This window comes from Nerophis lumbriciformis, linkage group LG01 (genome assembly GCF_033978685.3).
Source record: "Nerophis lumbriciformis linkage group LG01, RoL_Nlum_v2.1, whole genome shotgun sequence".
Classification (NCBI taxonomy): Eukaryota; Metazoa; Chordata; class Actinopteri; order Syngnathiformes; family Syngnathidae; genus Nerophis; species Nerophis lumbriciformis.
In genome coordinates, this window is record NC_084548.2 from 18,775,483 (window position 1) to 18,793,787 (window position 18,305).

General features: G+C 41.1%; 1 protein-coding gene across 6 annotated transcripts in view; it reads right to left on the bottom strand.

Moving 5' to 3' along the window:
* Window positions 1–18,305, bottom strand: part of casz1 (castor zinc finger 1) — a 191,445-nt gene that overhangs the window by 117,155 nt on the left and 55,985 nt on the right. For 5 of the 6 annotated variants that reach the window (XM_061976573.1, XM_061976589.1, XM_061976558.1 and 2 more), the window contains exon 1: window positions 3,480–6,702. The exons of the other annotated variant lie outside the window; for it this stretch is intronic. In XM_061976573.1, the coding sequence (XP_061832557.1) occupies window positions 3,480–3,558 (79 nt within the window). In that variant the 5' untranslated portion in view covers window positions 3,559–6,702. Of the gene's footprint in view, window positions 1–3,479; window positions 6,703–18,305 lie in introns of those variants that run through there. 6 annotated transcript variants of the gene reach the window in all.

Here is an 18,305-nt window from a genome sequence, read left to right on the forward strand (position 1 = left end):
CTCAGCAGCCAAGAAAAGGGGAATGAATCAAAAATTGCATATAGAGACTCACTGCGAGATTTCAGGCTAAGTGGGGCAGCCAAGACACACAGTGCACTTGTTGCAGTGCAAGAGGTCGTCCAAGACAGCTTTTCCACTGTGGTTTCCACAGGAACAAGTACTTTTTTCTCCATTATTTGAAGTTGGCCACTTAATTCATTCCCACTATATACGCCTCACCAAATTATTATTTACCATGCACCAAACCTGCTCGTGAACGGCGTCAAATGTGGCCAAGGGGAAAGAACGCACCTCACTCTACACTTCAACTGCACCCGGCAGTACTACCATCATTTTATGGATGATTGCCACTACTTTTTCCTCTGCTTTGAACCCTGCGGCGTATGAAATGGTGCGGATAGTTTATGGATTTTTCCTAGATGACGGCCATAATGTTTTGTATGCAACAAATAGTTTTTAACACCGACAGAGACACTGAAAAGGTGTGTTATTGTTTGCTCTATGACACCATCTTTTGGACGAGTTCATTCACTGCAGGTGCTGCGGGTATAAACATACTTCTTGTTTGGTGCCTTAGACCGAAAGTACATCCCGTTCCGTCTACTATTCGTCGAAAGGATTCTTCATCTATCACTCCATGCAACGTCTGTAAGTTTACAGTATAACTAAAACAATTCATACTTACTAAACCGTCCTGTGTGTGATGTCTGTAGGAGTGTTTTTATACATATTTCTACGTGCTATTGTACTGTAATCAAGCTAGCATTAGCTAATATGCTAACATGTTTACAAGTGTCCGTGTGAGTATCATTACCTGACAATGGCATTCTTTTTGTATTGTTTCAGTTTAGTACATTCACTAACACGTCACCGTAGAGTTATTGAGTCTGTTTGGCTGATTGGAGAGCTAGCCTTCGCCGCTAGTGGGTCTATGACGATGACTTCTGTTTTGTTTGAGCAGCCGTTTTACTGCTGTGTGCAATTAGGGTATGTAAATAAACCTTTAGAAAATCTTTCGTACTGATACATACAGTATCTGCGGCTTATAATCCGGTGCGGAGAATGTATGTAAAATATGTACAGTATTTACTCTAAAATTTGGTGGGTGCGGCTTAAATACCAGTGCGCTCTATAGTCCGGAAAATACGGTAATAACCGTAATTATTTAAAATGGCTATATTTTTGCATTAACTTAAAAGGCTATATGTTTTTTCTTCCTCCATCCTGTGCGGCCTCACTTACCCTAAGTATCTTCATAAATCACCAGTTACTGTTAACATGTACTCCACAATTCAGTCATCAATCTCCTACCAGGTCAGAGTGAAAACAGAGGGGGAAATGTCTGCTTACTTCAATGTCTCTCTGGTGAATGCAGCTACCACCTCCCACTGCTCAAACACACACACACGCAAAAAGTTAAATAGCAAACACACGCGCTGGTGCACAGCAACCAGAGCAGTCCTGGTAGACACAGTCCAGGTTTCAGGATCGCCATGGTAACACAAGCCAAGTTCAAGGCCGACTTTACTTCTCAGTCAAGAAACTGCTTTCCTACATGTATACTCTTTTTTTTTTTTTTTTTTTTTTTATTCAATTAAAGCGAGCAAAAAGTTCACCAACTTTGCCCCTTATCTTGACTTACAAGGATTACATTGTGGCAGCAGGCTGAGGCAGACACCCACAGGGCCGCATGTTAATCTGTGTTTACGCTCGCAGACACTGTGTTTATTTAACCAAAAAAATATATATAATTGTACACGAGGAGGATTCTCTCCCCTCGAAGAAAAAGACTCCGGAGCCCCAGACAGTGTTTACATCAGCAGAGTGGAAAATCCCTCAGATGACAAACCTCTCCATCACAACATCTGCGCCTGAACCGCCAAATCAATCTCCACACTGCAAATTATTTCGATGTCGGCTCCGTAAAAAAACATCTGCACACGACATTAGAGCAGTGAGATTTAAGGTGCTTTTGAATCATTTCCCTTTTTAGCCTGAGCAACGGTGCACTTTGACCATGTATTGGTGTAGCCTTTAATCACTGCCACGGCTTGAACAGGGGCTTCATAAAATATCAAATGCATTTGCAATAAAGTAAAATAATATGTAATTAGTGGTGGACGGAGAATAGTAATCCTTTACTTGAGCAGAAAACCGACATACAAAATAATATAGTTTAAGGAAAACTCACTTCCTACTAAAGTACGTTTGACAGCAAAATTAAGGTAAGCAAAAAAAAAAGTGCTGTGTTTGCAGAATTATATTTAACTTGTGGATTGATATTCATTGAAGTAGCCTTCTTTCATGGAAGTACTAGGAAAAATACATTTCAATGATTAAATTAATTAACTTATAAATAACTAAAATTACCTTACTTATAGGCCTAAAATAACTTTAAATCTGTCACATTTAAATGCATGTGTAAAATATTTAAATGACATATTTTTAGCCTGTGAATTTAACAAACTTACAGCATAAAAGTAAAGAAAACAAAAAATGTAATAAAGTTGCTTCTGAAAAAAGTTCATTACTTTTCTACAGTGGTAATACACTGTTTTTTTTTAGCCTGTGGAATAAACAAATATGGGGTGTAAAAGTAAAAAAAAAAAAAAAAGATCAAATAAGTAAGGTTGCTTCAGAATAAAGTTAGTTACTTTCCAGCAGTGAAAATAAACTGAAAGTTTTTAGCCTGTGAAATAATGAAATAAACAACTACGGTGTAAAAGTAAAAAAATATATAAAATTAATACAATTGCTTCTGAATAAAGTTAGTTACTTTCCGGCAGTGGATATAAACTGAATGTGCTTAGCCTGTGAAATAATGAAATAAACAACTATGGTGTAAAAGTCAAAAAATTATAAAATAAATACAGTTGCTTCTGAATAAAGTTAGTTACTTTCCAGCAGTGGAAATAAACAGAAAATTCTTAGCCTGTGAAATAATGAAATAAACAACTATGGTGTAAAAGTAAAAAAAAAAAAAAAGTTGCCTCTGAATAAAGTTAGTTACTTTCCAGCAGTGGAAATAAACTGTTGTTAGCCTGTCAAATAAACACAACTGTGGTGTAAAAGTAAAGAAATCAAACAAAAAAATAAATATTCTGAATAAAGTTTGTGGAAGTAAATAAACAAACAATGTGGTGTAAAAGTTCCTTCTTAATAAAGTTGGTAAAAAGTGGGTGAAAATTCAAAACTTTTAAGAAAGCGAAAAATTGAGAAACCAGAAATTTCCATGAAACTTTTGTATGTGACAGTGTGTCATCACTATTATCATAAGAGCAAACACAAACAGCAAGCTGAACACCTACACCTGTTCTCTCTCTTCCCTCCTTGACACCACACACACATCGCCAGCTGCAACTAGTAGCACAGCAGCTCACCTCCAGCTCGCACTGTGTGTCTGTGAGGGGTGGGAGGGGAGGAGAGTGTGTGTGTGTGAATGTGTGTGTGTGTGTTGTAGTTGTGTGTGAGAGTCTTACCTGGCAGCAGACCGCCCTCCCTGCTCTGCCTCACCTCTCCCTCCTGCCCTGGAAGGATTCTCTCCACAAAGCAAGGCATTTTCTCCTCAACTGTTCAACGCCGGGGCTCTGCTCTCTCTCTCCTCCTGCCCTCCCTCCCTCTCTCCTTCACACTCTTCTCCTTTTTCCTACTCCTCCTCTCTCGCTGTCTATCTCCACTCCCTCCTCCTCCTCCTCCTCCTATGAGCACAGATGTCGTGGCTGTGCAAGTTTACCCACTTTACCAGTAGGGGTCCTTCATCGCCCTTTCTCCAATCCACAGCCACGCGAGGAACAACAAACACACACACAATATATGACGCACACACACACACACACACACACAGGAAGAGAGAGCCACTTAACGGGCGCCCTCCTGTCACCGCTACAATGAGAACCCTGTGCTGAGCAGCACGGCTGTGAGCTGTTTTTGTGTGTGTGACAGGTGTAAAGAGGGTGGTGTGTTCAGGGAGCTGGCCCTCGGCCCTTTCCAGTCCAGTTGGACCAGGCTTTGCCCTGACTCCTGGTCCCTGAAGTGTATGGTATACTCTCTCTCACACACACACAAACTTACACACACACACACACACACACGCGCCAATCTTACCAACTGGGGACGTATCAGGCTAAACTGTCAAGAGGGGACCTTTGTTTCTGGTCACACACACACACACACACACACACACACACACACACACACACACACACACACACACACACACACACACACACACACACACACACACACACACACACACAAAGTCTGATGAAGTGAGAGAAGTTCATTTAACATTTTTCTTCGATGAGAATGCCATACGCCAGACACACACACTGTGTTACAGTGCAACACCAGCTGTTTTTCAGGACACACACACACACACACACACATTTCAACTGGTACACCAGAGTTTTTCAACCACTGTGCCGCGGCACACTAGTGTGCCGTGAGATACAGTCTGGTGTGCCGTGGGAGATGATCTAATTTCACCTATTTGGGTAAAAAATATTTTTTGCAAACCAGTAGTTATAGTCTGCAAATGATGTGTTGTTGCTGAGTGTTGGTGCTGTCTAGTGTAATACTCTTCCATATCAGTAGGTGGCAGCCAGTAGCTAATAGCTTAGTAGATGTCGGTAACAGCAGGTCAAAAGGGATCTAATGCTTAAACCAAAACTAAACAAAAGGTGCGTGCCCCTAAGAAAAGGCATTGAAGCTTAGGGAAGGGTATGCAGAACGAAACTAAAACTGAACTGGCTGCAAAGTAAAGAAAAACAGAATGCTGGACGACAGCAAAGACTTACTGTGGAGCAGCAGACGGCGTCCACAAAGTACATCCGAACATGACATGACAATCAACAATGTCTCCACAAAGAAGGATAAAAACAACTAAAATCTTCTTGATTGCTAAAACAAAGTAGATGCGGGACATATCGCTCAAAGGAAGACATGAAACTGCTACACCAAAATACCAAAAAAAGAGAAAACGCCCCCAAAATAGGAGCGCAAGACAAGAACTAAAACACTACATACAGGAAAACAGCAAAACAACTCAAAATAAGTCACGGCGTGATGTGACAGTAGACCTACTTTGAGACAAGAGCTATGCTTGGTTATGGTTTAAAGTCATATCCAACAATTGCGACAACAACTTTTACTGTCAACTGAGTTTCGTTTTTTAATGATTTCTGCTGGTGGTGTGCCTCCGCATTTTTTTCAACGCAAAAAACGTGCCCTGGCTCAAAAAAGGTTGAAAAACACTGTGGTACACAACACTAGCCATCAACTGTTTTGTGCTGCTGTTACCAGTGATAACAAGTGCTTTGTGCCCTGTGTGTAGTGTGTGTGTAAGGACACACCAATGCCTGCTGGCTCTCCTATTTCAACCTCCTGGGTCTATCAGTTTGAGGGGTTTTTTTATAGTTAAAAAAGGCAGTGCTCATTGACACCGGCCTGTTAGATTTGAAGGCTCTCAGCTAGTCTGCGGTGGGGAATTTCTAGTTTCTCTCCTACATGAGGGTCACTTTTCACATTGCAATATCAATCCTGAAGCATATGAGCTGTCCCGGTCATCTGGTGTATCTGCACAGTCCTGCGGGGATGATACGTTTTGAATGTCACTGTCAGGAGTCTAAACAAGCCCGTGTTTGTCTCTTATGCGCTGCGTCTTGTTAACGCCAAATTTAACGTGTTTGCTTTAAAAACATCACGCGGGGGAAAAAGGACAAAAATATTGTTTTAGATTCGGCACGGGAGTGCGATGTCTCATTAGCGGTAGAACGGCACTCGGCTGTTGTCAAGATTCCGGTTGGGAGATAACAAATATTGCTCAACTTTTAAAACGATTTATAGTGCAGAAAGAGCTGATGGCATGAAAAGTGCAATTATCAGGTCAAAGTTTGTGTGAGGACTTGTTTTGCTATTTATTGCCACCTGGAACAGGATAAGGGTATCTGCAGCCAAGACGTGATATCCTGGATTTGCTATCATTTGAACAGAGGGCGGAACACCTTTATTTCAATCAAACAAAGCCTTCTAATGACACAAAAATGGTGGCCAGGAGTCCACGCCCTGCAGTCAGACAACTTTGAAAAGAGTGCAATAAAGCAAGAAAGGATGTGAAAAGAGCAGGACGCGGATGTTGAATAACGTGTGCCTACTTGCGGCCACGATAAGAACGCCGCTCTCTTATCGCCTCTTCGTCAGAAGGGCTGGAATCACAGACCGATTCGGGCCGCGGCAGAGAAAACCATCCGTGTTAAAAAAAAGGGGAAATAATGCGCTGGCTTGCTGAAAGTGGAAGACGGAGGCTGTATTAGGTGATGGAGGAGCAGCACGAGGACACGTAAAACATACCTTAAATAGACTACAAATGAAGTCACTTAACACCCACTCGCCTCCCTCGCCACCCTCTGCTCTGTGTGTCTTCAACAGAAGGAAAAAAAAAAAAAAAAGTCTGTGTTTGACTATCTCGCACTCAGGTTCGTGCTTGCCTTTTGCTCACCCCGCCTGTCACGGCGCAGGAACGGGTGCATTCCCCTTAAACGGCTCCTTTTGACAACTGATCTGTAAATAAAGCCGGATCTTCAACTTCCCGCTGTCTGTCGCCGCCTCACTTTCGCTTTGCGCAAACCCCCCCCGCCCGGAAAAACTCCACACTCGAGACATGAAGGTCTCTATGTGACCCATCCCCTTGTGCACACACACACACACAATCATACACACGCATTTTACCCCCACACCCCTTCCCCCTCCTCAACTCCATTCCCCATGCCTCTATAAAAACACAAATATGCTATAACTCAGGCCGTGCTGCCACATAGCCTCCATCTTGCCCCGTGCCGGGGAGGGGGAGGCCTTTCGGGAAGGTCACCAACAAATGGTTTTCCGATTCACTGCCCCTGTGAAATAATTTTGTGTATTAAAACCTGAATCTGCACTTTCTGGCCTGAAAGCTTTTCTAATTATTGCCGCGTCCTTGGGACAGACACAGATCCTTCACACGCCGGGGGAAACAAGCTATAGAGCAAGCACAGGAGCCTCAACCCCCCTCCTCCCCCCCCCCCCCCCCCCCCCCCCCCCCCCCCCCCCCCCGCTTTACAGCCGACCCTTTCCCTCACCAATCTGTTTTCAAAGCGTGTCTGTCCTTTATTAAATTGTTTTCTTTTCCACATTATCAGTTGCCATGGAGACCCCATCTCTGGGATTATTTGAATTTCATTATATCTATTGATTTGGGAGCATTTCATCTTTTTTATTGTTTTTCTGTCAATTTTCGAAACGAATAACCATCTAATTTGCGTCAGCGCTGATTATGTTCGTCCCTCAATAGAGGTCGGCAGCTGCGCCGGGGAAACAAATCAATGGAAAAACATCATAAAACTCGAAAGTACAATCAACCGGGATATGGGTGACATTCCGTGGTAGCTGAAACGAAGTCATCAAAAAATATATACTTTTTTTTTCTTCCCCCCCCTCTCTCCCAGTGTATGAGGAGGACACATGTGTGCCTGGGCAGATATATTACTATATCACGCTGTGGTGAATTTCCATACTGATAGCAGCCTCTTCCTCTGCCAGACTAAAACAACAACAAAAATGCTTACTGTATGTAAATAATTTATGTAATTTTCGCATTTATATATAAATTTTTTAATAAGCTGCTTGGAGCAAAGTGGCCATTAACAAAACACACAGCTGTCCAATGGGCTAAGCCCAGCAGATCAATTGCGCTTTTTATGACATGATAAAATGCTTTTAAAGCAATTTACGCAAATATGGAAAAAAATGACTTCATGTGCTTCATTTATTCATAAGGACTTGGGACGAGAAAAAAAGAAAGGAAAAAAAAGAAAAAAAGTGGTACAATAGCAAGACAGGAGCGATCGTCCTGGTCCTAACTGGAACGGACTTGCTGCCCTCTCCTCAAGGACATAAAGTTTCATTACTGATGCACGCAGTCAAAGGCAATTTAGGAAACACAGTGTGCAAAACAAAACATCAGCATATTGCAAGTGTTCTTGTATCAAGCGGACCTTGCATGTTGTTTTCCAATTTTTATTAATTTTTGCAGGGGCAGGGTGTCGGCGGATTTTTTTTTTTTTTTTTTTTTTTTTTCCATCCTCCTGCCTAGTGTCACCCTGACCCAAAGCCAAGGGGAGGAGGAGAGGGGTGGGGGAGGACGCCTCAGTGACAGCGAAGTGCGCTTCCTGGCCAGCAAAGCCCAATAAGACCACGTGCCAGACACGAAGGCCTCGCAGCAGATCCCGTGGAAGATCTCACTTGAGCATTTAGCATCTTGGTGCAGGCGCACACATTATGCACAGCGGTATTAAGGGGGGGTCAGGCAGTGCCATTTGGAGGCTAATCTTGTTTCAAAGCATCCTCTCTTCATGTGCCAACAATGTGCCGCAGCAGCCCCACCAAGCACTGCTGCTGAAGGCCCCATGTTTGCAACACATGTCAACATTTGACAAAGCATTACTCCACCGACACCCCCACCTCCCGCCCTCCCCGACAATATTCTCCAGCCTTTGAAACCAATGCGCTAACAAATGAGCTTTTTATGTTTATTTGTGCGTGGGTGTGTCAGAGGGGAGCAAAAAGGCATATCTTCTTTTATAAGGCAACGGTTCTCAACTGACGGGCATGAAAGAGGAAGACAGGCGAAAAAGGATGATTTATTTATTTTTTTCTGAGTTGCGATTCTTCCGCGTCGGCTGTCTGGGTGCAAAACATGCCAGGAACACGGGCGACAGGATAAACACTATTTTAATGGAGCCACTATGAATCGTCAGACGGTAATTATAGACTTGTCCTGGCACCGACAAAAGAGTGCAGTCTTTGACACTGCAGGTGTGCCACACTGTTTGTCAGTGCCTCTCCCAAACTGATATCAATATTACACCTCAGTGACTAAGGGCCCTATTCTCTCATTCACACTTAAAGGGACCTATGATGATTTAAATCTACACTTAAAATACTTCCTTGTGGTCTAAATCAGTGGTTCTCAAACTTTTTTCCACCAAGCACCACCTCAAAAAAAATTGGCTCTCCAAGTACCAAAATCATGATCAACACTGAAATACAGTAGCGTAGTGGAACTAAATATGCATTAAAAACAAGGCAGAGGTTTTATTTAACAATTATATTTAATGTATTTGACCATTGTAACATTACACATAGTTTGAACAGTTACACCGTGTTGGAATATTTAATTCAGTGATACGTTGGCGTACCACTAGATGGAGCCCATGGTTTGAGAATCACTGGTCTAGATAATATGGATATACAGTCGTGGTCAAAAGTTTACATACACTTGTAAACAACATAATGTCATGGCTGTCTTGAGTTTCTAATAATTTCTACAACGCTTACTTTTTTATGATAGAGTGATCGGAGCACATACTTGTTGGTCACAAAAAACATTCATGAAGTTTGGTTCTTTTATAACTTTATTATGGGTCTACTGAAAATGTGACCAAATCTTGCCAGAAGCTTGTGGATGGCTACCAAAAGCGCCTTATTGCAGTGAAACTTGTCAAGGGACATGTAAGCAAATATTAACATTGCTGTATGTATACTTTTGACCCAGCAGATTTGGTCACATTTTCAGTAGACGCATAATAAATTCATGAAAGAACCAAACTTCATGAATGTTTTTTGTGACCAACAAGTATGTGCTCCAATCACTCTATCACAAAAAAAAACAAGAGTTGTAGAAATTTTTGGAAACTCAAGACAGCCATGACATTATGTCAGAGGTGGGTAGTAACGTGCTACATTTACTCCGTTACATCTACTTGAGTAACTTTTGGGATAAATTGTACTTCTAAGAGTAGTTTTAATGCAACATACTTTTACTTTTACTTAAGTATATTTATAGAGAAGGAACGCTACTTTTACTCCGCTACTTTTATCTACATTCAGCTCGCTACTCGCTACTAATTTTTATCGATCTGTTAATGCACGCTTTGTTTGTTTTGGTCTGTCAGACAGACCGTCAAAGTGCCTGCCTTACTGGTGACGTTTCATTTCGTTCCACCAATCAGATGCAGTCACTGGTGACGTTGGACCAATCAAACAGAGCCAGGTGGTCACATGACCTGACTTAAACAAGTTGAAAAACTTATTCGGGTGTTACCATTTAGTGGTCAATTGTACGGAATGTGTACTGTACTGTGCAATCTAATAATAAAAGTTCCAATCAATCAATCAAAAGTGTGAAGGAAAAAATATACTTTTTTATTTCAACCGCACGAGGACGTTCCTGTCTTCACAATAAAAGTGCCGCTCCATCGCGCCTGCGCTTTCAAAACAAGAGTCTCCGAAAGCCAGCGCAAACAAGCTAGCAAGCTACGGAGTTTGACGCCAATATATTTCTTGTAAAGTGTATAAAAACGAATATGGAAGCTGGACAAATAAGATGCCAAAAACCCACCACTTTCATGTGGTATTAGACAGAAAGGAGGAACTTTTCTTCTCCTCCATTTGAAAACGTGGACGTTATCATCACAACTGTCTGATTACAATCAACGCAAGTCATCAGAATCAGGTAATACACCAACTTATATTGTTGTCTTCATGAAAGAAAGGAATCTATATGTTAAACATGCATGTATATTCATTAAAACACCTTTAACATGTAAACAAAAACAGCAAAATAAATACATATAAATTATATACTGTATATATCAATGTATATGTATGTATGTATGTATGTATGTATGTATGTATATATATATATATATATATATATATATATATATATATATATATATGATATGAGTGTGTATGTTACTCATCAGTTACTCAGTACTTGAGTAGTTTTTTCACAACATACTTTTTACTTTTACTCAAGTAAATATTTGGGTGACTACTCCTTACTTTTACTTGAGTAATAAATCTCTAAAGTAACAGTACTCTTACTTGAGTACAATTTCTGGCTACTCTACCCACCTCTGCATTATGTTCTTTACAAGTGTATGTAAACTTTTGATTGCGACTGTAGATATGGGAATGCTTTGGTGTAAATTTTGCTCCACAGTCCCTTTTATAACCCGTTTTTTTTTTGAGTCTGTCTGCAAGATTTTCGATTCTGGAGGAATTCCCGGATTGCAAATGAAACCACACCCCCACCCTCTCCAAAAGTATCATAGCTGATCTTTTGAAAATGTACACTTTTTAAATACCGTATTTTTCGGAGTATAAGTCGCACCGGAGTATAAGTCGCACCTGCCGAAAATGCATAATAAAGAAGGAAAAAAACATATAAATCGCACTGGAGAAAAAAAACTGCGACTTATAGTCCGAAAAATACGGTATATATCTTAAAAGTTGTTACGGCTATATTTACTCCTGACTCACATTAGGTACACAATAGATCAATTCAGAGCAGCGTAAAAAAAAGCTGCTTATAGCAGGATTTATGTCACACCTCGTGTTATTATTCACATGTCACAATTCCATGAAAATAATACTTTATCCAATCTTTTTTTGGTTTTTGTATTTCCTCATAAAAGTACTTTCACCTTACTGTAACACCACAACATAGCCAGACTGCAAAACCAGAGGCATCCAAAACAGTCAAAATGAATGAACCTTATAATTTGATGCGTTGGCATTGTTTCACATGAGTAGCTAACAATCGAGCAACATTTATATGTCAGAAAAGACTAAATTAATCATATGCCCCTTTTTAAAAAAAAATATTTTTTTTAACCACCCTTAAGTTAGGTAAAAGCGCTTAAGTCTGGAATGAAGGCGGGATAATTAATGACGCCTGTTTATTGGCGGTGTGAAAACAGTGGAATTTGACAAACATGTGTGGAAGTCATTGAAATCGTGAAATCAATCATGAATAATTGGAGCAAAAACACTTTGAATTTGAAAAGGCTATATTAATCAAGGCAGTACTTTTAAAAGGACCCTATTATGCAAAACCAACTTGTCTAACCTAATGGTACCTGCCTATGTGTAGGCCTACTTGGAATCCCAGTAAGTCCCGAACATTTCAAATCACACCGTTGAGGAATTGCAGAGACATTTATAAAACAATCTTGCCTTCCGTCATACTTCCGCTTACCGAGCCGTTTGGGAATTCTGTCTATCCTGTGATGTTTTCTGCCCTGTCTCGTCAGCGGACATCTCCATATATGTTAAAGTTTTACCCGGAGAGCTTAGCGCAAGTCCGCCATTGTAGCCCGACGCTGTAGTCAATAAGCTCCTTGTTTTTCTCTATCTCTTGTCGTTGTCATGATCTGTTACTTCAGATCATGTCGTATTTTGAGTTTCTTGGTATTTTCCGGTGTTAAGTGTTTTAGTTCCTGTCTAGTGCTATTATTTTGGTGGCACTTCCGTTTCTGTGTTTCGTTGCAGCAACTTGACTCCTGCCTTTGAGCGATGTTTCACACACCATAATCCTATTGACAATTACAACTATTTAAGTTGAGTGGTGGTTTTCGTTGTTCTGGACGTTTCTCCTGCCGCACATCTCTGCGTGTAAATCTTTGCTGTGCTCCAGCATTCATTCAGAAGTAGGTTCGTATTTCATAGCCTTCACTATGCTTCGGTGCCCTTACAAGGGGCACTTATCTTTTGTTTATTTTTGGTCACTGGATTAAATAATTTTTACCTGCAACCTACCTTCCTCTGCTTTTTGCATTTCTGGGAACAGGCCAAATATCGGCGTCATGCGACACAGTTGTGGGGCAGACTTGCTCGTACATGCACATAAATCCTTTGCTGTTGTCATTTCTAATACAAAGTAGCGTAAAGGTTCAACCTATATCTGTCATTAGTACGGGGGCGATAAAAACTGCAACAAACTTGGTGGGGAGAAGACGCTGAGTAAGTAAGACAGAAAGCGAATTGAAGATGGTCTGTAAAACATAACTATGCAAATTTTGACCAAACAACCACCATTACATGTTATGTAGACCAGTGTTTTTCAACCTTTTTTGAGTCAAGGCACATTTTTTGCGTTGAAAAAATGTGGAGGCACACCACCAGCAGAAATCATTAAAAACTAAACTCAGTTGACAGTAAAAAGTCATTGTCGCAATTGTTGGATACGACTTTAAACCATAACCAAGCATGCATCACTATAGCTCTTGTCTCAAAGTAGGTGTACTGTCACGACCTGTCACATCACACCATGACTTACTTTGAGTTTTTGCTGTTTTCCTGTGTGTAGTGTATTAGTTCTTGTCTTGCGCTCTTATTTTGGTGGCTTTTCCTGTTTTGTTTTGATTGATTGATTGATTGATTGAGACTTTTATTAATAGATTGCAGAGTACAGTACATATTCCGTACAATTGACCACTAAATGGTAACACCCGAATAAGTTTTTCAACTTGTTTAAGTCGGGGTCCACTTAAATCAATTCATATTCATATGGTGTTTTCCTGTAGCAGTTTAATGTCTTCCTTACGCGCTATCTGCTTTGTTTTAGCAATCAAAACTATTTAAGTTGTTGCTATCCTTCTTTGAAGGAACATTGTTGATTGTCATGTAATGTTCCGATGTACTTTGTGGACGCTGTCTTTGCTCCACAGTAAGTCTTTGCTGTCGTCCAGCATTCTGTTTTTGTTTACTTTGTAGCCAGTTAGGTTTTAGTTTCGTTCTGCATAGCCTTCTCTAAGCTTCAAAGCACTTCAATCTTAGGGGCACTCACCTTTTGTTTATTTTTGGTTTAAGCATTAGATATAATGACAAACCCTCGTCTCACAAGATGTGTTCCCCACATCTACAAAGCAATTAGCTACCAACTGCCACCTACTGGTATGGAAGAGTATAACACGGTGACACTGCGGAGCTCTTGACGGCACCAACACTCAACAACGGCAAATTATTTGCAGACTATAATTACTGCATACTTGCCAACATTGAGACCTCCGATTTCGGGAGGTGGGGGGTGGGGGCGTGGTCGGGGGTGGGGCAGGGCGTGGTTGGGGGCGTGGTTAAGAGGGGAGGAGTATATTGACAACTAGAATTCACCAAGTCAAGTATTTTTTGTATATATGTATATATATATATATATATATACAGTATATATATATATATATATATATATATATATATATATATCTACATCCTGAAAATATGCAAACAAAACTGTGTTTAGATAATTGATACTTCAAACTTGCATAAATAAATATTCAGGAATATAACATAACTTGGCTTCTGAAAGCTTCAAAATGTAATGAATAAAATGCTAAAGTTGTTGATAAACAAGCAATTATTTTAATAATTAAATATGGTCATTTTAAATGAATTATTATGATAATTTATAATTAATTATTTCAAATATGTTTATTTTAATGTATAATTCTATGGCTGGATGTAATAAGGAGTCAGAAAAACTACAAATAAAAATACAATTAATTTTGATGTTTTTAGCAAAATATAGTAAAAATTTTTTTTTTTTTTTTTTTTTTTTAATTAACAAATATATTTATTTTTAGGTAAGATAAACATAATAATACAATTTATCTCTAGTCTGGATGATTTATTTCTTGTCACCCTGTTGTCCTCCCGTCAAGGCTGTCCTCACTCAGGTGCGCATGGAGCTGGAGGGGGCGTGGTCTCCAGCTCCGGCTGAAAATCGGGAGATTTTCGGGAGAATATTTGTCCCGGGAGGTTTTCGGGAGAGGCGCTGAATTTCGGGAGTCTCCCGGAAAATTCGGGAGGGTTGGCAAGTATGAATTACTGGTTTGCAAAAAATATTTTTACCCCAAATAGGTGAAATTACATAATCTCCCACGGCACACCAGACTGTATGTCACGGCACACTAGTGGTTGAAAAACACTGATGTAGACCACAAGGAAGTGTTTTAAATGTAAAAAAAAATAAGGGGAGCTCCACCCTGAACACGCATCTTGAATGAGAGACTTAAATCGTGGGGGAGAATTCACTCAGCGGTGCACTTTTTTTCACGTAAGCACATGAGAGAATAGGGCCCAAAATGAATAGTAACAAGCGCGTGCTAATCATGACAGACAGTGTTATCATGTGCAGTCGAACGTAGCCGTCGGGGGTTGGGGGCTGCAGGCTTTGGGGTGAAAGTCGGGTTGGCTGGCCGAATTCCTCTTTTTTGCTACCCTTGCAGTTTGGGCTTCCCTCTTCTCGACGCGACAAAAATAACACGCTTGTGTCCCAAACAAAACATTCCCACACGTTTTGCGGGCCGGTCGTCTCTGACAACTCCGCCCTTGCGCAATGTTTAAGAAACTTAATGTGATGACAGCTTTGCTCACCCAAGCTGTTTACTCGTCCGTTGGGTGATGACATGTGTTGTCATGGTGATGACTCCAGCGGGTAGAAGAGGAAAGAGACACATAAACTTCCTCCTCATCCGGTCAGGCCCAGTAAAATGTCGATGTCCGAGCATCTTAAAAAGCACAATTACAGAGGACCTCGACTGAATAATTTAAAGAGCATAATTATTGACCTCTATCTGAATTCCTCTGAAAGCTACATTAAGATATAGAAACGCACTGGAAGTGGAACTGAGGGGAAGTGTGTCTCCCCAGGCCTCCCTAATGCACTCTCCTGCTGTACTCCGACTTCCTGTGGACCCCTAATGTGCCCGCTGCTCGCTGGCCTGATGAAGACTGCAGTTAATGAGGCCCCTGCTTCTGAAATGAAGAATCGCTGAAACCATCAACATGCATTACTATCAAGCCCCCCGCCCCACAAAACCATGCGTTTAAACACACATGCCAACATGACCAGCCCCACCGCAAATATCCGCCATCCTGCATTGCCCATTTTTTGGTGCCGTCGTCGGTCGTGATTGGCTGCACTGGACTGAGGAGGAGGGTTTTTTTTTTTTCTGGGGGTGTGTGAGGGTTAACTGTCCCTCAGGGGGCTATCAGTGAACCGGACAGCCGTCACTGCTGGTGTCCCCGCTTCTTAATTGACAACCCGGCCCTGACAGATTAACAGCCAGTCAAGAGGAATCCATGGTTCAGAACACAATTAAAATAATCACTTTTCTCAAATTTGCCTGTATGTATGTGTGTGTAGCATGTAGATAAAGTACCCTCTTAGTGTGTGTGTGTATTGGTGGGAAGCCGGCGGCGGTCTTGGGGGAGGATATAGCGAGATGAGGTCTTTTTAATTAAAAGAAAATATTTGTGTTTGCATACTATTGGGGTTGGATCCTGGGATAAATCTGAGGAAACGACTTGCCTGATTCTGACTATTTCGCATTCCTCCTTGCGTGTATGCATTTTTAATATTTCAATTAGAGCGGATATTTTGTCAAGTGGAGCACTTACACATTCGGGAGGCTTGAGGAAAGTAAATAAAGCACCTAATTTTCCAATATGAACAATTTGGGAAGTTATTAAATCAGTAAGGGATCGCTGCTGTCTCCATTGTGTTCCGACCAGGCGACTGAAATAATTAAGCGACTTCTGCAACATTCTGAATGCCAAGGACAGGTGGATTAAAGTATTAAAACAATCGCATTTCGGTCTTGAAATAGTCCAGTGCTCGACTCAGCAGCGTGCGTATCCGTTCAAGTTCAGCTGGCAGCTCCATATCGCCACAGGAGAGGGATAGAGGGGAGGGGAAAAAAAAGCCCAATCCCATTAGCGACGTACATGCATCTCAGCAGACCTGCAGAAAACGTGAGCAAATCTCAGCGATGATTATCCCCTCCCCGAGCTTTCACGTGAGGATACATTGCCCTGAAAGGGTTTGCGCTAATTCGGGTCAGCTCGTTCGCTTTACAATTTGGTGGTTTTTTTTCATCAAACTGGAGGTCCAGGCCAGGTGGTCTTTCAATATGACTAAAAAAATGTTCCAGTCATAACGTACACCTGCAAAGTTGTATTTCTATTGAAGTTTGTGCTGTAAAAGAGTCGTGCATCGTACCTTTACCTTCATTGATGAAAATCTAAACCTCTTTGCTACCTTTGAACGCATCTTTCGCCACCTCCACTTGTGGAGTGAAGCTCAACGTCAACAAGCAGAACCAGAAACGTATGCCCTTCAGTGTCCTAACCAGGGCCGACAGCTGACATCGTCCTGGCAAATTGGGGTCACTTAAACGAAAAGTAGCTCAGATTTTGCTAATGCTTTAGCTTGTGAGATGTTCAGGAGCCACTGTCCACCGCAGCATCTGAGGGGATTAAAAGGATGAGGCCATCTGTTGCCAGAATACGCGTGAGCCCTTTCATGTGTCTGCCTGGAAGCAGCGTTTGTTGTGTTTGACGGGAAACACCTCATGGTTTAGAGTTAAAAGGGAACGGCACTTTTTTTTTCTTCACATTTTGGCTATGATTCAGAAACCTTATGTAAAACTAAATCACTTAAGTTTTTCTTGTTTTTATGCACTCTAACTAGTAAATCAATGGTAGCAAAAATCAGCTTCTAATGTACCCTATGGGAGACGCACTATTCTATCTACAAAGCAATTCAAAAACATCCAAACACTTCCATCCATGTTTTATATACACACTCTAAATACAAACGTAATGTAGTAACAGGCACATTTATAATAACATGTTATATTTACATATTTTGCTCATTTAAGCATGCGGCAGTGCATTCATTTCACAAATACAACACAACATTCGCTTTTAAAGTTAAAGTTAAAGTACCAATGATTGTCACACACACACTAGGTGTGGCGAAATTATTCTCTGCATTTGACCCATCACCCTTGATCACCCCCTGGGAGGTGAGGGGAGCAGTGGGCAGCAGCGGTGGCTGCGCCCGGGAATCATTTTGGTGATTTAACCCCCAATTCCAACCCTTGATGCTGAGTGCCAAGCAGGGAGGTAATGGGTCCCATTTTTATAGTCTTTGGTATGACTCGGCCGGGATTTGAACTCCCAACCTACCGATCTCAGGACGGACACTCTAACCACTAGGCCCTTCAACAACAACGACACTACTAATCATGGCACATTTCATGAGAGCCAACAAAAGAAAACATCACTTACTGTACAATGTCTTCTCTCACTGGGATGTTGATATATTCCTGTTTCGACAAAGACTGACTCATAACACTTACGAAGGAAAAAGGGGGGTGGAACCGAGCGTCTTTTGGGGTCTTTTTCACCATTTCTGGGTTTAAATTGGCTTTCAAAGTGTGCCAACTTCTTGGTTTATGGCCACAACCTTCTATTATCAAGGTGAGAGACATGATTTATATTCTAGAATTAACTTTCACAAGCTCTGTGGCGAGAAAGCAGCTCACCAGCTGATGATACCAATACAGCAGCATAAGGAAGTTAACTCTCTTGATCAATTAGTCATTGGAATAACAATATTGCTAATATTTGGTTAATGTTCAGGT